General features: G+C 36.0%; 7 protein-coding genes across 9 annotated transcripts; 6 read left to right on the top strand and 1 right to left on the bottom strand.

Moving 5' to 3' along the window:
* The first annotated feature begins 74 nt into the window (after positions 1–74).
* Positions 75–3,712, top strand: LOC104784920 (uncharacterized). Of its 3 annotated transcripts, none has more exons than XM_010510026.3 (10): positions 75–313; positions 615–646; positions 727–1,025; positions 1,109–1,310; positions 1,402–1,902; positions 1,990–2,064; positions 2,142–2,216; positions 2,332–3,009; positions 3,122–3,294; positions 3,397–3,712. In XM_010510026.3, exons 1-10 carry the CDS (start codon positions 178–180, stop codon positions 3,602–3,604), a joined length of 2,379 nt encoding a protein of 792 aa, XP_010508328.2. In that variant the 5' UTR covers positions 75–177; the 3' UTR covers positions 3,605–3,712. The 3 variants fall into 3 exon arrangements, with proteins under 3 accessions (XP_010508328.2, XP_087307929.1, XP_087307930.1); XM_087451803.1 differs by having other exon boundaries at positions 109–313; positions 467–646; XM_087451804.1 differs by lacking the exon at positions 615–646 and adding an exon at positions 467–614 and having other exon boundaries at positions 120–313.
* A 232-nt stretch (positions 3,713–3,944) lies between these two features.
* LOC104784919 (methionine aminopeptidase 2A) lies at positions 3,945–6,569 on the bottom strand. Its single transcript, XM_010510025.3, has 10 exons — positions 6,285–6,569; positions 6,031–6,073; positions 5,835–5,942; positions 5,502–5,747; positions 5,325–5,416; positions 5,138–5,232; positions 4,888–4,984; positions 4,665–4,808; positions 4,355–4,572; positions 3,945–4,261 (listed from the first exon to the last, which is right to left on the bottom strand). Exons 1-10 carry the CDS (start codon positions 6,406–6,408, stop codon positions 4,151–4,153), a joined length of 1,278 nt encoding a protein of 425 aa, XP_010508327.1. The 5' UTR covers positions 6,409–6,569; the 3' UTR covers positions 3,945–4,150.
* Positions 6,570–6,764: 195 nt separating this feature from the next.
* LOC104784918 (protein ENDOSPERM DEFECTIVE 1-like) lies at positions 6,765–9,508 on the top strand. Its single transcript, XM_010510023.3, has 6 exons — positions 6,765–7,867; positions 8,378–8,497; positions 8,576–8,692; positions 8,787–8,876; positions 8,986–9,093; positions 9,186–9,508. Exons 1-6 carry the CDS (start codon positions 6,977–6,979, stop codon positions 9,264–9,266), a joined length of 1,407 nt encoding a protein of 468 aa, XP_010508325.1. The 5' UTR covers positions 6,765–6,976; the 3' UTR covers positions 9,267–9,508.
* A 179-nt stretch (positions 9,509–9,687) lies between these two features.
* On the top strand, positions 9,688–10,930 carry LOC104784917 (uncharacterized). The gene is made up of 3 exons (XM_010510022.3): positions 9,688–9,954; positions 10,244–10,541; positions 10,694–10,930. Exons 1-3 carry the CDS (start codon positions 9,767–9,769, stop codon positions 10,715–10,717), a joined length of 510 nt encoding a protein of 169 aa, XP_010508324.1. The 5' UTR covers positions 9,688–9,766; the 3' UTR covers positions 10,718–10,930.
* LOC104788774 (uncharacterized) lies at positions 10,887–13,658 on the top strand. Its single transcript, XM_087451802.1, has 5 exons — positions 10,887–11,001; positions 11,104–11,494; positions 11,756–12,062; positions 12,235–13,292; positions 13,375–13,658. Exons 2-4 carry the CDS (start codon positions 11,307–11,309, stop codon positions 13,249–13,251), a joined length of 1,512 nt encoding a protein of 503 aa, XP_087307928.1. The 5' UTR covers positions 10,887–11,001; positions 11,104–11,306; the 3' UTR covers positions 13,252–13,292; positions 13,375–13,658.
* A 2,307-nt stretch (positions 13,659–15,965) lies between these two features.
* On the top strand, positions 15,966–18,283 carry LOC104784916 (protein neprosin). Its single transcript, XM_010510020.3, has 7 exons — positions 15,966–16,437; positions 16,547–16,633; positions 16,728–16,994; positions 17,086–17,250; positions 17,334–17,387; positions 17,490–17,636; positions 17,755–18,283. The coding sequence occupies exons 1-7, from the start codon at positions 16,270–16,272 to the stop codon at positions 18,133–18,135; spliced, it is 1,269 nt and encodes a 422-aa protein (XP_010508322.1). The 5' UTR covers positions 15,966–16,269; the 3' UTR covers positions 18,136–18,283.
* A 2,413-nt stretch (positions 18,284–20,696) lies between these two features.
* LOC104784915 (protein neprosin-like) lies at positions 20,697–22,848 on the top strand. The gene is made up of 7 exons (XM_010510019.2): positions 20,697–20,982; positions 21,071–21,157; positions 21,235–21,462; positions 21,567–21,728; positions 21,817–21,870; positions 22,068–22,214; positions 22,347–22,848. Exons 1-7 carry the CDS (start codon positions 20,821–20,823, stop codon positions 22,725–22,727), a joined length of 1,221 nt encoding a protein of 406 aa, XP_010508321.1. The 5' UTR covers positions 20,697–20,820; the 3' UTR covers positions 22,728–22,848.
* The last annotated feature ends 484 nt before the right edge of the window (positions 22,849–23,332 follow it).

Genomic DNA, 23,332 nt, shown 5'->3' with positions numbered 1-23,332 from the left:
GTTTGATTACATGAGAGAAAGGATAAGGTTATTTTCGCCATTGTTCCACGAGTTCCCATTGAAACGACGCCGTCAGATAGGTACGTTGCTATTTTGATTTGAAACACTGTCTCATTTTTGTTGGAGGTAATCAGAAAATAGCAACATTTCTCTTCAATCGTCTCTTAGGGTTTAGCCATGGATTCGAGATCTGAGCTGAGAAAGAGCTTTAAGAGCTTCAATGGAAGAATGATAGTCGTGATTCTAGCATCTCTCTGTTTGCTGACTGCAACCTCCTCACTCGTCCTCCTCGCGTCGTCGTCGTCGTCGTTAGGTTTGTGTGTTCTCCCCGAGTATCTTTTCTTTGTGTTTCTCCCCGAGAATCACTTCTTTCCTATAGCTTAATCATCTCTTTCCTATGGCTTAATCATCTATTTTGCCTGAGATTCACTTAGTATCTATTTGTGCTTCTTTCTCGTTTGATTAGATGTAGGTTTATGCATTCATGGTTTTATCGGAGGGGTTTCTGCAAAATTGAAAGCAGTTTTTGTGTAATTATCTTTGTGATTTCGGGAAATTTTATTGTAAGAGGCCAAAAAAATTGCGTTCTGTTGTGCTAACTTCGACGCTTTCAGGTAATGAAGATCAAGTCGAGAGTTCTTCTGAGGTATAATCTGGCTTTTGTTTCTCGTTTAGTGTACTAAGTTACTGATGATTGTGTTGGTACCTTTCACATGATGTTTTAAGGAGCAAGAGAACCAACTTGTTCCTTATTTGGGTCTTGGAACGTGGATAGGAGGAGGGGCTCAACCATCGAATGATGAATTACCAGAAGATGTGAAGTTGGAGGACCAGCTTACTAATGACATCTGCAGAAATGATGACCCGCTGTTGTATCTCCTTGTGCCATCATATGCAAAAGATTGTGCTAAGCCTATGGAGAAGATGCAGAACAATCTGGCCTTGCATCATAAACTTGGAACACAACTCGCCAACCCATCATTGGAGGAAGAAGGTTCGGCCAATACTGACCAACAACAGCAGAGGTAATGTCATTTTGTTGTATATTTGAGGGTCTTGAAATGGTCCTCTTAACACTTTGATCTTAATCTTTTTGTTATTGTTGCAGAGTTCTTGATACTATTAGAGGCATGGGCCAAGTGCTGGCTGGAGGAAGCAACCAGCTATGTGATTGCAAGATGATTACAGACATGTTGGGAACAATGCTACAAACAGCTGTAGAGAATCCAGATCTTTTCCACTATGCTCTCTTTTCTGACAATGTGTTGGTTGCATCAGTTGTTGTTCGTTCCACAGTCATGAACGCACAGGTAAGGTGTTAGAAAATCACTAGTAATTAAGACTCAAGAGAGTTGCCAGAATTAATGCTTTAAACTTACAAGGGCACTCTTTTTTTGGCAGGATCCTTCACAGCATGCTTTTCACCTCGTGATCGATACACTCAATTTTAGAGCAATGAGTATGTGGTTTCGTTTAAACCATCCTAAAGACGTGACCATCCAAGCGCAAAGTTTCAGGGGTTTTTCTCGGCCAGACTCATCTTACTCTCCACTTTTGAGACAGCTCGAGTCAGCAGCTACAAAAAAGTTATATTTTAAGAACGAGTTAGAGACGTCTGAGTCTCTTGAATCATGCTCAGACTCAGAAAACCCCAAGTACTGGAACCCTGAATATATCTCAATCCTTGACCGCTTAAGATCTTTTCTCCTGAATATTTTCCCAAAGTTGACCAAAGTGTTGCTTCCCCAAGATCATTTCACTTCCTTGTGGTCCATAAATCTTGAAGAAATGATGAATAGTGAAGAAGTGATGTGCGGTGGCAGCTTCAATCACTTAGCAACTTACTTGACCTTCAGGGATCTTTACATTTCTGAGAGTTTTAGGAATACCTTCATCTTAAAGGTAAAATTATCTACTTACCATCATCACAGTTGTACTGGTGCAGAAAGATTGATTGGAATGATCTAAGGTGTTGAATGGATGTTTCAGGGTATTTCATGGAGAGGTCTTTCTTGGAGAGAACAGGAAGCTCCGCAAAGCATTCATTCCCAAATCTCACAAAAGGCAAGTGCTAATTTGGCTAAGGATTTTGATTCTGTTCTTTTTGTAATTGCCTATACTTACCAGAGTTTGAAAATTAGGTCTGTGGTGTTATCAATACCACAACTTCCACAGTAAGAGAAGAACTGGAGAATGAGATTTGGGTTTCTTCTGAGGTACATATGAACTTATCAACAATTTGCTTTTTAGGGTTTTTAGATTGTCTTCTCTACTTTTCTTGACATGTACTAGGTTTCTGATGCTTGTGCTATATTTGGCTATTGTTTGAAGGGAGAAGACGATACACCCGAGATATTGGAGGACTCGAGTCACATCAGCATAAAAGATGACTCTGTTTCGGATCTTATTATACTAATATCTGCTAAGCCATTGAAGAAGGACATTGAAGATTTCATTAAGTCTTGTATCGATGGACTAAAAGCTGGAAACACTCCGGAGCTGTCAAAAGAAGGCACTGGTGGAGCTTATTTCATGAAGGGTTCATCGGGCAAAACAGTTGGTGTCTTCAAGCCCAGTGATGAGGAACCAATGGCTGCAAACAACCCACGGGGCTTAGAGGTTTCAAAAAACGGAGAAGGTGCAAAGAAAGGCACAAAGGTGGGAGAAGGTGCGTTAAGGGAAGTAGCTGCTTACCTTTTGGACCATGACGGTTTTTCTGGTGTACCTCCAACCGTGATGGTTGAGTGTCGTCATATTGGTTTTCATAATCCCAATGGCAATGGGTTGAAAACGAAGCGTGGCTCTCTACAAATGTTTGTAGAGAATGAAGGAAGCCTTGACGATCTTGGTCTAGATACCTTTCCAGTAGAAGAGGTGCAAAAAATTTCTGTGTTGGACTTGAGATTGGCCAACGCAGATCGCCATGTTGGGAATATTCTGAGAACAAGGGACCAAGACGGAAAGATGATCTTTGTACCCATAGATCATGGTTACACCCTACCTAGCAGCGTAAGTGTTTTTTTAATCTTTCTCTACTTTTTGCAGCTTCATGAAACTAAATTTACTTCTAACTTTACTTCTGTATCGCAACAGTTCTAACTTTACTTCTGTATCGCAACAGTTCGAAGACTGCACTTTCGAGTGGGTGAATTGGCCACAAGCCAAACAACCCTACTCTGAAAAGACCCAAGATTATATCAGGACACTTGATGCAGAGTCGGATATTACACTGCTGAAAAGCCGTGGCTTGGAAATTCCCCTGGAGACTGCTAGAACACTGATAATTTCAACCAGGTAACATCAGGACACTTGATAAAGAGTCGTATCTTACACTGCTGAAAAGCCGTGGCTTAGAAATTCCCCTGGAGACTGCTAGAACACTGATAATTTCAACAGGTTTCTGCAGGAAGGATCACGAAGAGGACTTACTGCTTCAGCTATTGGAGGAATGATGTCCAGGGAAATATGGGACCAGAAGTCTCCAGTAGAGGAAATTTTGGAGAAAGCTAAAGAAGAAGAGCTTCCAGGGATGACCGAATCAGATTTTCTACAACTTGTTTTCCAGTTTATGGACGACTATCTCAATGAGATGTTGCTTGACTAAATCAAAACTTCCAGCCGAATCGGATTTTCTCTTTTAGGGTTACCAAACTTTTGACTTTTGAGGTTGTTTAGTGAATCTTTTAATATCAAAGAAAAAAAACTTTCAACATTTTATCCCTAGTTTAAAAAAAAAAATTGTGTAGGTCTCACAAAGCGATAATCTATTTTGGATCGTTTACTAACTTGCAAATCGCATAACTTCTTCATCTATCAAAATAAATAAATAACAATAAAAGAAAATTGCAAAATTTTAAAACAATTTTTACATTATATTATTTAAACAATTCGGCAATATAATGTGTGTAAAATCTTATTATATAAATAACTACCTACTCCAGATCTTTTATTTTTATAAACAATGTATTTTTTTGTCTAATAAATTTTTCATTTTTCATTTTACACACACAAAAGTAAAAATCAATTATGGAAATAACCATTTGCCAGAAGCAAACTAAGTTCTGCAAACTTACAAAACTCAACAAGAACAATTAGAATGACAACAAACCATTTGCCAGAAGCAAACTAAGTTCTGCAAAAATAAGCTATTTCAATAATCGTCTCCTTTGGAAATAACCTCTTTGCAAGTTGGCCGCAACAAGATGGTATGCTCAAACTGAGAAACATAGCTTCCTTTCACATCACAAACTGGAGGACATGGCTACAAAATAACCCAAAGAAACCAACTTTCATTAAAAAAAAAGTTCTTGAACAGAAGGATCAGAGGATATATACATAGTCTTTAGGAGTTTACCTCAATTATGCCAGAATCACAAAGATTTTTTAATGCCATCAAGTATTTTGTTTCACCAAGACGGTCCAAATAGCGTCTGCAGAAGGCTAGAGTGGAGAAGTTCTTGTTTATGGTAGCAAGGAGTTGTTTCGCTCTTGGTAACCTCAAAGGGACATGTCCCACATCGTAGTTTTTCATGTAATGGCTACATTCCAAGTCTTCTCTCACATATCCTTTCCCTGCAAAAAATGACACGAGAGACCAACCACTTTATTGCTGCATTCTCAAAATCTACATTTCTTGTAGTTTGATATGTGAGAATTGTTCTTACCGGTTGATCCAAAAGTTTCAATGGCATATAGTTCACCCTCTTCCATTTTCGTCTGCTCGCCTCCTCTAACATTAGGAACAGACTTTTCAGCGTGTATCTGATAGCGTCCAATGCTGTGCCCATTCAGGTTTCTGATACTTTTGACTGCCCACAAAAGACACAACATCGTTAAAACTTTTTGATATTAATCCATATAGAAACTACCATTGAAGTAATCAGTTACCTTGGTATACTTTTCCATTGATTTCAACCTCATAAGACTCCATGACCTCCTGAATTGCAGCACCAACATCACAGAGCCGGACATCTACCCCGGCTTCCTGAACCAACAAAGGACTTACTAAGTTGGATTGAACAATAAAAAGATGCAAAAGGAAGAAGCTCAATGTGGTTATAAGAAAATGATGCAAACTTCAAAGTAGAAGTCGTTACAGAATGAACGGCTGCATTCACCATAGAGACAGAATGAGTACCTTAATACCAGTATATGTTGCATCACGCGAGGCTGCTAAAAGAGGATCAAACATAGGATTGAACGCAACAGTGAAAGCAGAATCCACGATGTGTCCTGCCAAAACAACAATAATCATTGTTTTTGTGGGAAATTTTACATAGAGAGACACAAGAAATCGATATAAATGTTTTATGTTCAGATCATACCATCAATATGTGTTCCAAAATCCAACTTCATCACATCATCATACTGAAGAACAGTCTTATCTCCAGAGTTTGGTGTCCAATGGGCAGCAACACTGAAAGTTCAAGTAAATCTGAGCCGCGTTGATAGAGCCAAAGATCAAAAGAAATGCAGAAAGAATGAAAAAAGGTAGAACTAACTTATTCAGAGAACACCCTGTAGGGAATGCGATACCAGCTTGAAGACCATTCTCTGATATTAACTTACGAACAGTGTCCTCTAAAGTCTCACAGAGATCAATCATCAACATTCCAGGTTTCAATATGTTTCTCACATACTTCCTAACTTGACGATGAACTTCCGCTGCTTGGCGAAGAGAGTTATATATCGGTTTTTGCAGCCGCTCCGTCTCTCTCTTCTCTTCAGATGTTGTCCTCCACAAATGACTACATTACAATATTATAGACTTAGTAGCTAGCAAGACAAAGTGTTACATAGAATCTAGTCTAGACAACAAGGTAATGTGAACTTACTCATCCTTATAGTGTTGGATTTCACCTTCAGGAAACTCACCAGAAGGGTAGAGCTCAAGAACAGGAATTGTAGGTGGATCAGTCTGATGAAGAGAATTCTTCTTCTTCCTGTTAAACAATCATCAGCTTTTTTTTTGAGCAAGATCATCAAAGCAAAACACAAAACAATCTATAGTACTAAAAACAATGTTCTCACTTGCTTTTACTTTTCTTCTTTTTCTTCTTCGTTGAAGCCTCAGCTAAAATGAAAAGACAAATCACAAAAGTTAGCAACTTAGCAATCCTCTTTTCCTCTTAAGTTAGCAACTCTAAAGTTAGCATCTTTTATGACATAAGATCCCAAATTCCCATCTAATTTATAATAATCAAGAACACACTAAACCATCTTTTTCCCCTCATGATTACAGACTTAAACCAAAAGATCAATCAGAAACACAAAATGGTTTTTACCTTTCATTTCATATTCTTCTTTTTCATCTTCAGCAAGATCAAGATTCTTGGTTAAGTCAGAAGCTAATTGAGTGTCTTTTCCATTAGAAGACTCGGCTTCAGTATTATGCTTCTCATCCTCCATAGCTGCTACTTCTTAGTTTCTTATCGTCATCTCAACTAATTCTAAACAAGGCACACACAGTACTGTATATGAGAAATCGTACCAAGCAAGCTCAATGAGAGTTGCCCAACAAAGAAAATTCAGAAGTCAAAGTCTACTCTTTTTACCATTTTCACTCCAACTTTTCTTCGTCTATCAAAAAAATGTACAAAGTTTTACAGAAATTGCAAATTACCCCTTCAAAACTTTCATATATACACATTTACAACCCTTTACAATAAAAACTCAACGCTCCTTATTGGGCCCCAATATTAATAGGCCCACTAATACTAATCTTGCTTATCTTATCTGATTAATTCTTTTAATTAAGAGAAAGCAATTAAAAAAAACAAAACCTATCGTGTTTATACATTCACGGACAAGAGAACCGTTACGCTTGTGAGCATTCCGTAACGGCTAGTTTCCTTATTGTCTCTCTTCTTCTCTAATTCATTCTTCCCCCTTTTCTACTTCGTCTTAGGGTTTCGAAAATTTTCCAATCCGATTTGAACAATTCTGTTTCTAATCGGAACCAAAATCTCCGGTGAATATGAAGCAACCCGACCCGATTGTAATGGAGGCGAAAATCGGCCGATCTATGGCACATCCATCTACACCGGCGATTACTGCTCCGACGCCTGTTCCTCCACCGTCGACGAGGCGGCCGAGAGTGAGAGAGGTTAGCTCACGGTTCATGTCTCCCTCTCCCTCTTCCTCGTCGTCTTCGTCATCTTCCTCCTCTTCCGCCGCCGGAGATCTGCATCATCACCAACACCAGAGGTCGACTTCGGCTCAGAGGATGAGACGGCAGTTGAAAATGCAAGACGGCGACGAGAATCGTCCCACTGAGACGGCGCGTAGCTTAGACTCGCCGTTTCCAATTCAACAACTCGACGGTGGTAAAAACCCTAAGCAGCAGATTCGATCTAAGCCGCTGAAAGAGAACGGCCACCGTCTCGACACTCCAACAGCGACGGCGATGTTGTTGCCGCCTCCGTCTAGATCAAGGATTAATCAACAGCGTTTGCTTACCGCCTCCGCCGCGACGAGGCTTCTCCGATCAAGCCTATCTTCCTCTACAGACGGTGAAGAAGACAGTAACAAATCCAACGGCTCAGATCTGTTGTCAACAATCAGGAACCAGGCAAAGGTATTTAACACTCCCAACGCCTCACCTCTTTCTCGATCCCTCAGTTCCGACGATGCTTCCATGTTTCGAGAAGTGAGAGCTTCATTGTCGCTTAAAAATGGGGTTGGTTTGTCATTGCCTCCGGTGGCTCCTAATTCGAAGATTCAAGCTGATACAAAGAAGCAGAAGAAAGTTTTAGGACAACAAGCTGATGTTCATTCTCTGAAACTGCTCTATAACCGCTGCTTGCAATGGAGATTTGCCAATGCAAATGCTGAGGTCAAAACACAGTCTCAGAAAGCACAAGCCGAGGTCAGTTTCTGTTCTTCAACTCTTAAGAATCATAATTTTGATAGCTTTTGCACAGTATCAGAGTTGTGTTTGGTATGTTAGATCCAGTAAAGTTTGAAACATTAACATTAGCAGAAATCTTTGAATTGAATCTCATAACTGTATTCGGTAGATAGATCAGTATGATTCTGACATTAACATCAGTGTTTTAGAAGTGAATTGCACAATACCAGAGTTGTGTTTGGTGTATAGATCAGTATGATTCTGACATTAACATCAGTGTTAGAAGTGAACTGCACAATACTAGAGTTGTGTTTGGTGTATAGAACAGTATGATTTTGACATTAACATCAGTGTTAGAAGTGAATTGCACAATATCAGAGTTGTGTTTGGTGTATAGATCAAAGTTTGAAACATTAGCATCAGTCTTAAAAATGAATGTGGCTTAGCTGATGGTAATTTTTATGAATTAGGACGAAGTAGCAATAAGTCTCTCTCTACCTTTAACTGTAAATTTGATGTTTCTTGCAGAGAATGTTTTATTCCCTTGGTTTGAAAATGTCAGAGTTGTCCGATTCTGTACAGAAGAAACGCATAGAACTCCAACGTTTACGGAGACTTAAGGCTGTTACAGAGATTGTAGAGTCTCAAGTAAGTAAAATCTTAACATTTCAACATTTGAGCAAATATGTGAGAATTTGTGACTAAACTATATTTAACTCTATGCAGACTCCCTCTTTGGAGCAATGGGCTGTCCTTGAAGAAGAATTCTCAGCTTCACTATCAGAAACAACTGAAGCGTTGGTAAATGCTTCATTGAGGTTACCTCTCGATTCAAAAACTAAGGTATATATTGTTTTGGTCTCATCAACAAGCAAGAATACTGTTCCATTTTTATACCTTTTGTACTAAGCATTTGGATTTTGTTTCTCAAAACCAGGTTGAGACTAAAGCGTTAGCAGAAGCACTTGCTGTGGCTTCAAAGTCTATGGAAGGCATTGTACAAAACATTGGACATCTTTTGCCTAAGGTTAGCAAAATACAATCAGCTAGTGTGCTTCACATTAGACAAAATTAATAACTTTTCCTAGACAAGCAACTGTTGAAACTGAGACAACTTCTTTTGATGTATTTTGCAGACACAAGAGATGGAGACCTTGATGTCGGAACTAGCAAGAGTAAGCAGCAGAGAAAAAGCGTCAGTAGAAGATTGCAGAGTTGCACTGCGTAAAACACATTCATCACAGGTATACATACACATACATACAATTTGGGGATATAGCCCTTTGTTTCCTTTTTGCTTTATGAAATCTTGAAGTGTTTGTTTTTTCTTCTGCAGATTGAAGAATGCTATCTCAGAAGTCAGCTTATCCAGCACCAGAAGAAATGCGTTCAGCAAGAGTGCACTACTTCGGATTGATGATTTTTTCCCTCAGCAGGTTACTACTTATACAGTGAAAAAAAAAAGCGAGCCATAGTTAGCATAGTTACTACTCTCTTCGGTTTGGCTTCGAACTCATCATAATCTGTCTTCTTTACATACCTCAAATAACAATTGAATGTGTATATATACATCAGTTGTCTTGTAATAATTCCTGATTGTCAATGATCCATTAGCCTTGTCTGAGCAATTTAAGGAATTGGAATTTGGATGTTTCAAAACTTTCGACAACAACAAAAATTTCATCAAATCACTTCAGTCGAATTATAATTAAACCAAAGTAAACCGGGATCCTATCGCGATAGGTCCTAAACAGGCCCATTAATATTGATCTGGCCCAAATTTCTAATGATGAAGTGAAGTCAATGAAAACGGACGGCTCTGATTTATTTTGTTGTTTGTTGAAGGCGGCGGTGAGATTATAAAACCCCTTTGATGAGAAGTTTTTGAAGCAGAGGAAATCTAAGAAGGAAACAACAATGGCGTTGAAGTTTCTGAACAAGAAGGGATGGCATACGGGAAGTCTCCGCAACATTGAGAAAGTATGGAAAGCTGAGCAGAAGCACGAAGCCGAGCAGAAAAAGTTAGAGGAGCTTCGTCTCCAAATCCAACAAGAGAAGGAGCGTTCTGAGTTTGGCGAAATCAAGGAACAGGCCGGTCTCGTTCCGTAAGTTTTTCTAATTCTCCACTCTTAATTAGTTTCCAAATTCGATTTCAATTGGTATATATATTATATAGTTCAAATTAGGGTTATTTGGTAAATATAGTCAAATTAGGGTTATTGATTAAAGTTCGAATCTTTGCATTGGTGTTAAGTGATTGGTTTTTGTTAACCTTAGATGTGAAGATTATCCGAATTAGGCGATACAGTTCGAATCTTAATATATCTTAAGTGTCTGTTGGGAGTAGTTGAGTGTTTTGTTTATTAACCTTAGTTTTGTTGTTTATTCCTGTAGGAAGAGGCAAGAGAGAGTGGAGTTCATGTATGATTCAGAATTATTAACAGTGAAAGAGAATGCCAAGAGTTCAGGACATGGTGTTTCGTTTCAGAATCAAAAACAGCGAGCCAGAGCTGATGCTAGTTGTGTTACTACTACTACTACTAAGAACAAGAAGCAGAAGCAGTCGGTTCCTGGTGCCTTGTTTAAAGATGATGATAAGACTAAGACAAACTTTGCCAATGATTCTTGGCGCAAATCCCACTCCGACCCTTTGCTTCTCATCAGGCAGCAAGAGCAGAAAGCTCGCAAATCTGTAAGTTACCTTTTTCTTTTTCTTTACTTCACTTCACTTGTCTCTCTCTCTCTCTCTCTCTCTCTCTCTCTTTGAGCTGTTGCGGTTTTGAATCGTGGTTGATTTGGATTCTGCTGCTGACCTATTGGATTGTGGTTCTTTGTCTTTTACAGGTGAAAAGAAAAGTTAGAGGATAATGATGGAGCGAGCGACGTGAGAAAAACATCAGCGTAGAGTGTTATGGCATCACAATCAATCTTCATAACACAATCTCTGATTGCTTTCTCCGAAGCATACTCTTTAGTGAAACAAACAAAGCTTTTTTAGTTTGAAACAGTAGTTAGCTGAATTTGTAAATACGCCGCTTGTCTTATAATGTCAATAATCTTTTCCATAATTTTATCCAGAAACCAGAATTTTGCAGAAACAGATGTGACGTTTGAGTATTTGGGAGTTCGAGGGACAAATTTCACATCAAGCAGTGAGAATTTTAATTGGACTTAACCAAGTTAAACCGGGTCCAATAATCTTAGATATGCGGTTTAGTACGATTATTATTTATTAACAAGAGGCCCATTAACAGGAGGCCCAAACATAACATCATCAGTTCATCATCACGGTTTTTAAGAAACGGACGGTTGTGATTTCATCTCATTATTTAGTATATACGACGGCGACGGAGCAAATTAAAATTTACAACCCTCGACGAGTCTGTGCGATTGAACGAGAAGACGGTGACAAGATTTTGAAGCGAGAGAAGGGAGAAACAAAAAGAGGAGAGTAGCCATGGGGATGAAATTTCTGAACAAGAAGGGATGGCATACGGGGAGTCTCCGTAACATCGAGACCGTATGGAAGGCTGAGCAGAAACAAGAGGCCGAAGAGAAGAAGCTTGAGGAGCTTCGTCTCCAGCTCTCGCAGGAAAGGGAGCGTAATGAGTTTCGCGCTCTCCAGGAACAGGCTGGCCTCATCCCGTAAGTTTCTCTTTTTTCGTTACCCACGATCGCAATTGATTTGTTGTCGTATCTAATTTGGGAATTAGGGTTAGCGATTTGATTTTTTAGCGTAGAATCTATAAGATTCGTTTTCTGGTAATTTGATTAGTTTAATTAACGATTGGCGATGGACTTAGTGATTTGAAGTTGTGGGTCGTTCTAAAGTCTTATACTTTTATTATTAGAATCTTTAAATGATTGGTGATTTGAAGATCTGAACTTATTTTAATTTTGTTGCAGGAGACAAGAGAGATTGGAGTTTCTGTATGAATCAGGATTAGCAGTAGGGAAAGGGAGCAGTTCAGGTCATGGTGTTTCGTTTCAGAAAGAAGAGCAGCCTTTAGCCAAAGCTGAAGCTGGTAATAGTGCTAGTGAGAAGCCTGATCCGTCAGCTCCTGGTGCGCTGTTTGAGGAGAAGGCGCAATCTGCTAATGATTCTTGGAGGAAACTTCATTCTGACCCTTTGCTTCTCATCAAGCAGCGTGAGCAGGATGCCCTTGCTAATATCAAGAACAATCCTGTGAAAATGGCTCTTATTCGCAAATCTGTAAGTTTATTTTGTTCCTCTTTTTTTCCTATGTACATGGAGGGTTTTGTGTCCTGCTTGAGTGTCTGTGTGTGTTTTGCAATTCAAATTGCTTTCATTGGATTTATTTTATGTTTTCGCGTTTCTTTTTCTCTACAGCTACTGACTTGTTGGAAAGTTTTCTCTTTTACAGGTAGAAGAAAGAGGAAAGGGTAAAGATGGAGACAGAAAGGGGCACAAGAAAAAGCATAAGCGTAAAAGTGGAAAGCATCACAAGAAATCTTCATCCAGGTACAGTTCTGATTCGGAGGAAGATTCTGATGAAGAGCATAATGGAAGAAAATCCCACTATGAGAAAACATCAGGGAAATCCCATGACAAACACTATGAGAGACCAAGGTCAGATTTAGAGGATGAGTCAAAAGGAAAAGAAAGTCGTGATAGGCACTATGGGAGAAGAAGGTCAGAATTGGATGATGAGTTAAAAAGAAGAGAAAGTAAGGATAATCACTATGAGAGACGAAGGTCAGATTTGGATGATGAGTCCAAAAGAAGAGTAAGTCATGATAAGCACTATGAGAGGCAAAGGTCAGATTTGGATGATGAATCCAAAAGAAGAGTAAGTCATGATAAGCACAATGAGAGACGAAGGTCAGATTTGGATGATGATGAGTCCAAAAGAAGAGAAAGTCATGACAAGAGACGAAGGTCAGGTTTGGATGACGAAGCAAAAGGAAGAGAAAGTCATAGAGAAATCCGAGCCAGTGAGAAATATAGGAATCACTCCCCTAAAGGCAGTTTGGAGAGGGAAAACATTAAGAGTTATGGTCAAGAGGATAAGAAAAGGAAAATAGAGGATTTAGACAATGGAGAGCGTCCCTCTAAGGAGAATGAATACCAGAATAGACGCCGGAAAGGTGGCTCTAAGCTATCGGAAGAAGAGAGAGCTGCTAGATTGAAGCAAATGCAAATGGATGCAGAGGTACACGAGGAGCAAAGGTGGAGAAGAATAAAGAAAGCTGATGAGACTGATGCAGTGGAAGCTGATAAGAACAAAGTATCCACGGGCAAAAGCTTTTTGGACGATGCTAATAAAAGTGTGTATGGAATTGAGAAAGGCGGGAGCTCAACTATCGAAGAAAGCGTGCGTCGAAGAAGCTATTATTCACAGCGTGGAACTGCAGCTGAAGGCAATGCGTTTCGCCGCTGATGATGCAAATATCGTTTCAACACAAGACAATACATAACAAGGTTTGTGTCTTTTAAAATTGGTTAGCAAATTTTTGTCAGGATGTTGATCACTCTTCTTCTGACATTGTGTTTCTGATTCCAGGTTATTTGTCAAGAGAGAATCAAGCTCGTTGTTCTTTCGATACGTGAGGACGTGAGGACGACTGACTAGGCTAAGGCCCATCGGCATAGCCCATTATGGATGGGGTGGTCCAGTCTTTTATCTCCAAAGCGAGGGTGGGATTTTGAATTGTGTATTGTGTAATATTAAGTGAGTGGGACGTTGAAATGAGGTGTATGAGTCAATCAATACCCGTGACATGTAGTTAAGCATAATACTCCAAGATTCCCCTTTGGCATTTTTAAAGAAACCACGAGATGAAGCCACTCTCTTTTGTCTTTTTGATAATTTATTTATTTTCTTTGTTTTTTTTGTCCATCTTTCGAGTCTAAAGTTTATTATGTCCAGAGATTAAAACAGTTCAAATTTGACCAGTTGAAATTTGAACTTGGGTCGTTGCCGTGTTATAAATTTTGAGTTGCGGATGAAAAGCAAAATATAAAAAGTTGATGAAGAAAAAAAAAAAGAGAGAGAGAGGAGATTTTGGGTTGTAATGGGAAACATATTGACGTGTGAGATTTGAACCTCTCATATTTTCAAAAGATTCGGCAATTCGGGGGGGGGGGGGGGGGGGGGGGGTAGAAGCTTGGAAGGAGGCTTCACGTGTAGGCATAAATGTACAATGATGTCATTTCTACACTTTATCACGTCGTTGTATTACGGAATAAATCAAATTGTCAAAAATAAAAATCAATACAATTGTTTTATTTGTTTGTGATTAATGTTTTTTTTATTGGCACGTATACTATTACTCTTCATTTGGAAAATTCGGAAGACTTGTACAAAGTACGAAGCCAAAATATTTAAACATCACCTAACAAAATTTTGTAAGCTTCTTAAATTTAGCATTTATTCTAATAAAATAGTAAAAAAATTGATGTCAGTACGGACAATAGATGCAACCAATTTGGACCTTCTATAAAATATCTATTGTCTTTGTAGGGGTGCACATAAATTCTTAATATTAGAAAGAAAAACAAAACTATTTAAAAAATGAATATAAATCATATAAAATATTATGGTGAAAAAAAAGATAGACAATTTGTACGAATTCACAACCAAAATAGACAACATGTATTTTTGGCCAATATGAAATAAATGGTATTAGGACATATGAGTCCCCGACTAAAAGAAAAAGAAATACAAAGTGGGAAATGAAGTTGGAGATGTAACAGAATGGAAAACGAAAGGTGTGGAATTGATTGGGGCTGGCGAATTTGAGAGATGAGGAAGAAGAAGAAGAAGAAGAAGAAGATGTCGCCTAATAATATTAAACCGACAATTAGAGTGAGTGAGTGGCCTCTTCTCTGACTTTTTTTGACTTTACTACTGTTTTTTCACATTGTGGTGCTCTCTCTCACAGTCTTACTTCCACCCAATCACGGCCTTTCCTTTCTAATCTACTCTCCCATATTTAAAAGTTAAAAACATTTTTTAAAAATTAGTGATCATCATAGTGTGCAACATTTGCTTCAATAGTTGACCTAGTAATTTAATAGTACTATCCGATATGTTTATGTTCCTTTTGTTGTCATACATGTTTTAAGGTTTTAATACAAAAAAAAATAGAGAGTACTTTAATATTGTAAGGTTGTATAGTTGTGAATATATCTCATGTAATTAAAAAAAGATGATTAGATTCTCTAGTCTCTACCATAAATAATTGGAATTGTACATGCTGATGAAGTTAAGAAATTAGTTAGTTAGTATATTTTCAAATAGGCATCATTAGGCAATGAAAGCAAAAAAGAATGAAATGGAGATTTGAATTTAAATCCTTGTAATGATGATATTTAGTTTCGATTTATCTTATTAATATGGGGGTATATATATTAATAAATAAATTTAACCTTTTTGTCATCTTACTATATTAATAGAGAAGTACAAAATTAAAAGTAACCTTGAAAAGTGTAAAAAATTACATTCAATTGCAATTAGAAATTTTTAAATAACGTGTAAAATTGTTGAGGGTATAAAAGATAATTATTATTATTAATTATTAATTACTGCTTCATAATCAAGATATTATCTGGTGATTTTAAATTCTCAAAATCGCTGTTACATGGATAACAATCAATTATAGTGGGATACACTAACCAAATATTTCAAACCAAAAAATATTCCCTTAACAAAATCTCATAAAATATTCCCATAAGATATCTCCTTAACAAAAATATATCATAAAATACTTCTCAATATCATAAACTCCCGATCAATTATTTGCTTAACCAAAAATAAATAATTTATTTATAAAATTTATTAGTACAGATTTTCTTAAAATAAAATGTTCAGCCCGCGGTATACCGTGGGTTAATACCTAGTTATTCCAGTAAAAGAGTTGTAGTAAAATTCCCCAAATAAAATAAAATAAAAAAAGTTTGAAATCCCAATAAAAAAAATTGTATGAAAAAGAGGAGAATGTTCCAGTTCAGTAAAATATCCCTTTTTTCTATAAAGGTTGACAGTAAAATATTTTTTAAAAAAAAACCACCTAAAGAAAATTTCCAGAAAAAGATTCTGACAAGAAAATATTAACAGAGAAAAAAAGAAAGCAACTAATCTTATGCAAAGTAGAATCCAAAATTCTTTCTTACTTGTCTCTATTTATATAAATCAATAAAAGAAAACAATGGGTCCTTTTTTATTTTTGATGTAAGGTTATGCCAAAGTGTTGTTATTATTAGTGCCCAGAATTAAACGCAATCCACTTCAATCCAAAAAATCCCCTCCTCTCCTCTCAAAAACTAAAACCAAACAAAAATTAAAAAAACAAAGAAGAAGAAACCTTCTCATCTTCTCCCCCAAAGATTCTCTCTTTCTGTAAAAGAAAGAAGAAGAAAGCTTAAACCTTTTTTTGTGTGTTTGTTTTGTTTAACCATGGCTGCTAACTGGACAAGGGTTAGTTTCTTCTTGGTTTTTGTAATGACGGTGGCGATTCTCATTCTTTCTTCTTCATCAGTTGTCTCCGGTGGAAATGGGTTTTCTGATCTTAAAATCAGTACCCACTTAAAACGACTCAACAGACCAGCTCTCAAATCGATTCAGGTAATTAAAAATTTACTGACAGATTCACAAACTCCATAAAGTTTCATTCTTTTAGCTCTGATTGTTTTTTTTTTTTTGTTTTTGGGGTTTTTTAAAAAAAAAAAAACAGAGCCCAGATGGAGATATAATCGACTGTGTCCCAATCACTGACCAACCAGCTTTTTCTCATCCTCTGCTTACTAATCACACTCTCCAGGTTTCTCATTTGTTTCTGTTCCTCTCTCTCTCTCTCTCTCTCTCTTTTAGTGTGGTTTTTGTTCTGAACAGTTCTGACATTGTTGTTGTTATAGATGTGGCCAAGTTTCAACCCAGCAAGTGTATTTAGTGAGAGTAAAGTTTCATCAAAAACCAAGAATCAGCACTCTCGTCCTATACATCAGCTTTGGCATGCGAATGGGAGATGTCCAAAGAACACTGTTCCCATCAGAAGAACAACGGAACAAGATCTTTACAGAGCAAGTGCCGTCGAGAGTTACGGTATGAAGAATCAGAAAAGTATCCCTAAACCTAAAAAATCTCTTGAGCCACCTAATGTCCTCACACAAAATGGTCATCAGGTAAATTATATATTTTCTTTACATTTTGAATTTAGTTTTTGGCTATTCTTGTTCTGTCCATTACTAACCCTTTTTCTCTATTTGATTTTAGCACGCGATAATGTATGTGGAAGACGGGGTGTTCTACGGGGCTAAAGCAAAGATAAATGTGTGGAAACCGGATGTGGAAATGCCTAATGAGTTTAGCTTGGCTCAGATTTGGGTTTTAGGTGGGAATTTTAACTCTGATCTCAATAGCATTGAAGCTGGCTGGCAGGTATTTTGTTTTTTGTTTTTGTTTTGGTAATTATGTCCTGAATAAAGAGAAACTGTTCTTGATTCAAAGATTTGTGTTTTCAGGTCAGCCCACAATTGTATGGTGATACTCGCACCAGACTCTTCACTTATTGGACTGTAAGTTTCTAATAGTATTCAATTACATTTTTTTTGTTTTGTGTATGTTTTGGTTTAGTTTAATAACAGAAACATTCTTTTGTGTCTCCCTTGTGAAAACAGAGTGATGCATACCAAGGCACAGGCTGCTACAATCTTCTATGCTCAGGATTTGTTCAAATCAACAGAGAAATAGCAATGGGTGGATCAATTTCTCCTTTGTCTAACTTTGGAAACTCTCAGTATGACATTACCATACTTATATGGAAGGTAATAAAACCAACAACAGAATACTCAAATTATTACCATCTCTGAAACTAGATGCTACGGATCAGTTTTGGTTTAAGGATTGGTTTGAGAAATATTAGTTTTGGTTTTTTTTTCTCAGGACCCAAAAGAAGGACATTGGTGGTTACAATTTGGAGAGAAGTACATAATCGGATACTGGCCAGCTTCACTCTTCTCTTACTTATCAGAAAGTGCATCAATGATCGAATGGGGAGGTGAAGTGGTTAACTCACAGTCTGAGGATGGACAACACACGACTACTCAGATGGGAAGTGGACGGTTTGCAGAGGAAGGTTGGGGCAAAGCGAGTTACTTCAAGAACGTTCAAGTAGTCGATGGATCGAATGAGTTGAGAAACCCTGAAAATCTTCAAGTCTTTACTGATCAAGAGAACTGTTACAATGTGAAAAACGGCAATGGAGGTTCTTGGGGAAGTTACTTCTACTATGGTGGTCCTGGGCGAAACCCTAATTGCCCTTAAAAGATGTGATCTACTTGCTCACATTGCAGATCATTCTAAAATCAATTGTATAAAACATATATATAAATATAAATATATATACACATTCTTAAGTATATTAATTTCAGGTTTGAAGAGTGGTTTATGGTAATAGTATTAAATTTCTACAGAGTTTGGTTTGTTTGAGAGTGTTTCCTCTGTTTCCATGGAGTGAAGAGAAGATAAAATTTCATTTAAAGAACATGGTCCCATGTGTATGTACGTATACTGAAATGAAATGATCACATAATTTTGTATTTTGAGTATGAGTGGTACTTTGTTTTCAGTGTGACCTGTGTTATTGCTTTGTCTGTAATCAGTCATGGAGATGGGACTTCTGGTTTTGGATCTTCATTAATCATCAGTCATGTATAAACAGTCTCTATTGGAATTATTAGACAAACTTCATTTAGACTTGACATTAATTACAAACCCTGTTAATTCTTAAGACTAAACAAATCTCTTTTAATGTTTCTCTTTCTTAACATTATCATACGAATAAAGAGTCGTCAAATATATTATCTAGATAAGATAGATCTATTAATATATTCATGCACGAACAAAATTTGAAGTTAGACCATCTCCAATGGTTTTCCCTATTTTTACCTCTAAAATAGAGGAACTCTATAATAGAGGTGACTTTTGCTCTAATGGATACCTCTATTTTTTTCTCTAAAAAAGAATATTCCGTAGAAATTCCTTTTTTATTTTACTATTAATACATTTTACTTATAAAAGTTGCAAACTAACCCATTTATTTTAGTATTTGTGAAATTTTCATAAAATTATGATATTATTTAAATTTTTAACATTCATAAGTATTATTTAAATATCACATTTATTAAAAGAAATACATTGCATCATATAAAAATAATGTTATTGGTGGATCCAGAAGTAATTTACCAGAATATTAAATAATTAGTCTTTGTTGTATTAAAAATAATGTTATGACATGAATAAAAACTAAAATATTTAATTATATTTAATAAGATTTTATAAAAAATTTCTTTTGCAAATAATAGTCTCAAATTTTAAAATTGTTTTTCTATACAAAAACCTTTAAAAATTTTCTATACGAAAACCTTTAAAAATTTTAAACCAAAATATTAAAATTAGTCAAATTTAACTTTATAATCAATTATCCTATTAATATACTTCATTAAATTATTATTAAACTATTTAAATATATATTTTATTTATTTTGATCATAAATATAAAAGTGTCAAAAGTTCAAGGACCATTTTATAAATAAAAAAGTTCAACTCTATTATAGAGGAAAAAATAGAGTTCCTCTATATATAGAGGAAAAAATAGAGATCTCTATTATAGAGATAGAAATAGAGATGAGTTGGAGTAGATTTTACCCTAAAATAGAGTTAAAAAGCAAATATAGAGGTGAGTTGGAGATGCCCTTAGGACAGTGTACAGTTTCAATTCCTTTCATTTTTTAATTTATTTGATGTTCATATAATTAATACACACATGTATTATTAGGTGCACAGATTCACAATTCCAAGTAAATTTGAATAAATACAACTAGAAATGAAATGTATACATTTTGACATTTATTTCTTACCTGTTAGAATTTACAATTTAATCCCTCTAGTTTTTTCAGTTGTCATTGTAGAATAAAAATTTTGTTTTTTAATACTTGTCGTTTTAGGTTTCCAATACATATGTTTGGTAAAAATACTAATTTTATTCTAATTATTTTAATGTTTTGACCAATAAAAAAATTAGAAAATGTATTAAAGAAGAGGTATAATAAAACATTGATCTATTTTTTTAATTTGTGTGCAAAGCTCTAGAACGACGAGTAGAAAAAACAGGTGAGAGTATGAAGTAAAAATCTTAAATTTCAAATTAACTTCATACTTGTCATCTAAGTGGATTACAGATTTACTTTGTCATGGTGACAAGGTGTCTGTTTAAAGTCAACGAAAAAATGTGGGCCTGAAGCCACAAGAGAGTTGACTTCGATCGTGTTGACGAGTTCTCATTTGAAAATTTATGATCAATTTAACATAGTAAGAAATAAGTATAATTAATTAAACAAAATATTCAATGGTAATCAAAAGAAAAGAATGTACCGACCATATTAGAGATTCATGTCGAAAATTTAATAATGAACTAATGCAGATACAAGTTCGTGACCTCACACGGAATGGTTCATGATGACAGACTAACATATGATTTAACAAATAATTTATAAAGATAACGTCCAAGACTAGGTAACTAAATTTTAATATTTGAAAAGAATGATAACTGGTTCAATTAGATTAGTTACATACAGTATATCGTTTGGTCAAATGTCAGTTTATATTTTCGCAAAAATTATCTGGCCGGTTATAACCAAATCAATGATTAACCGGACCAAAATTTTAAATAATATTGTGACAGTGACTGATGAAAAACCTGGAGTAGCATTATAAAAAAATCCAGTCAACGATTTGGCAAACATAATATAAGCACTAACCTTAATATTCACAGCGAAAGTTTGGGGTATTAATATATATATGGTTAGACTTTATACCAAAATACAAAAAAATATGGCTAGAGTTGAGAAGACTGGTTAAGAAACAATAATTAAATTATGAAACAGAAGCCATCTACTCCTATAAAATCCAATGAGTAATGTCTAAAAGTTAAGCTAAGAACTGCATAACCATGATGAGAATGGCCAGTTTCATAGTAGTGCTACTTCTTATGGTGGTGACAGGTGCGATATTCGCTATTTGCGTTGATGGAAACAAAACCTTCGATCAACAGGAAACCAAACTACATAGACATATGAAACGGCTCAACAAGCCGGCTCTTAAATCCATTAAGGTATCTTATACAAAGTCTATATGCAAATTTCATAACAATTAGAAACTTCATAACATCAATTCTTTTTCGTTTTAATTAATATTTATAGAGTGAAGATGGAGATGTAATAGATTGTGTTCCTATCACTAATCAACCAGCTTTTGATCATCCTTTGCTTAAAAACCATACCATTCAGGTTTGCCTCTTTTCCCCGTCTCTCTATTCTTTTATAACATGATTGAAACCATTGCGACGAAAAGTTTAAACTTGTAGATGAGACCGAGTTTCTACCCGGTAAGTGATTCAACGTACACCAAGAGAGAGGCCGAGACTATAACTCAGGTTTGGCACAAGACGGGGGAGTGTCCCAAAAACACTGTTCCAATCAGAAGAACTAAGAAAGAAGATCTCTTAAGACCGAAATCCATCAGCAGTTTTGGGAGAAAGTCTCATCAAAGCATCCCAAGAACTACATCCTTTGATCCAACATTAGGTCATCAGGTACGACTACATGCACACACACATTGACACATGTCATGTCATGTGTATTATAATTGTTACTGTCTTGTGGTTTACAATTTTCATATATTTTGGAATGGCTTTAGTACGCTTTGATGGGTGTGAGGAATGGAAAATTTTACGGGACAGAAGTTGCAATAAATCTGTGGAAACCATATGTCCAAATTCCCAAAGAGTTTAGCTTGGCTCAGACTTGGGTTATTTCCGGAAATGGCTCTAGTCTTAACACCATTGAAGCTGGTTGGCAGGTAGGTTTGGTTCCTTCTTGACTACATCTTTTTTTGTTCTTATGCAAAACACGTAGCTTATTCTATCGTTGTCTATCTTAATATATAGGTTTATCCAGAATTATATGATGACAATAATCCCAGATTCTTTGTTTATTGGACGGTAAGCTCTTCTATGCATACTTATTTCTACATTAAACACTATTTTGAAAATTCAAACGATTAACTAGTTTGTCGATCTTGAATGGAACTACAAACTATAACTAGTGTTTTTCTTCTTCTTTCTTTTAACATTGGTCTATAAAATTATGCATCTAAGACTTTCGACTATTATGAAATCTTGTATTTTCCCGGGAATAGCGCGATGGTTACCGAAAAACAGGGTGCTACAACCTCCTCTGCTCTGGTTTTGTTCAGACAAGTAATCGATACACCGTTGGTGGGTCGATCACCACAATGTCACGTTACCGTGGAGCTCAATACGACCTATCCATACTAATATGGAAGGTAATTAACATAATTATATTTCACGTCAACAATATGAGATTCATATATTCAACGTAACTTCAATGGCAAGATATACCTTGTCGCTCAAGTTACCTCTCTATCTAACCCGAATGGATAATTTTCAATCATCAGGACCGAAAAACAGGAAACTGGTGGCTTAGGGTCAATGAAAAAGACGTAATTGGGTATTGGCCAGGCTCGTTGTTCAATTCTCTAGGAAAAGAAGCTACGAGAGTTGAATGGGGAGGTGAAATCATTAACTCGAGGACCGGTGGGAGACACACAACCACAGATATGGGAAGTGGGCATTTTGCAGACGAAGGTTTTAAGAAAGCAAGCTATTTCAGGAATCTTATGATAGTTGATGGAACCAATACTCTTAGAGAACCACAAGGACTTTACTATTTTGCTGATAAGCACAACTGTTACAATGTTAAGGCAGGGAATGGTGGAACTTCTTGGGGGACTCATTTCTTCTATGGTGGTCCTGGTCGAAACGTTAAGTGTCCATGATTTGGATCTATGTGTGTGTTCAAAAGCTTCTGAGACTTTTACATATTTGTCTGTATTATGAATAAGAACATGTGATAGTCATTGAAGAGTAATAATCCACGTCACCAGAGATGTTTCTATCTATCATTAATTCGATTTCAAACACAGTTTGTTTTCTCAAAAGAAAAAAAATATATATTTTGAAATAATTCGAGAATAATAAAGACAACACTTAATAAGTTAACTAAAACACAGCTGTTTGAGATAAAATTCAAAAAAAAAAAATGTATAACATTGCACGTTTAATAAATGTAAATTAAACCATGCTATTGCTCGTTATTCTTTGACTAAGATTCGTTTGGACGGAAAAATTATTAGAGCATCTTTAACATTTTTTTATATTTAATTTAATTGAGTGTCTTAAAAAAAATACTAATCTAAAAATTTTAAATTACTATTACGTGTATAATAATAACAATGTTTTGCCATGATGGTGTTATATTATTCATAACAAAAAAAAAATTGATCTCAACAAACAAAAGAGAAGTATTATATACGTAATGGTTAAACGTGCAAAACATTACTCAAATTCAATAACAAACTATGATGATGATCGTCGATCGAAT

Source organism: Camelina sativa, chromosome 5 (genome assembly GCF_030686135.1).
Source record: "Camelina sativa cultivar CO46 ecotype springtype chromosome 5, ASM3068613v1".
In the NCBI taxonomy this organism is placed as follows: Eukaryota; Viridiplantae; Streptophyta; class Magnoliopsida; order Brassicales; family Brassicaceae; genus Camelina; species Camelina sativa.
The sequence above is the reverse complement of the archived record's forward strand: the minus strand, read 5'-3'. Positions and strand labels throughout refer to the sequence as shown.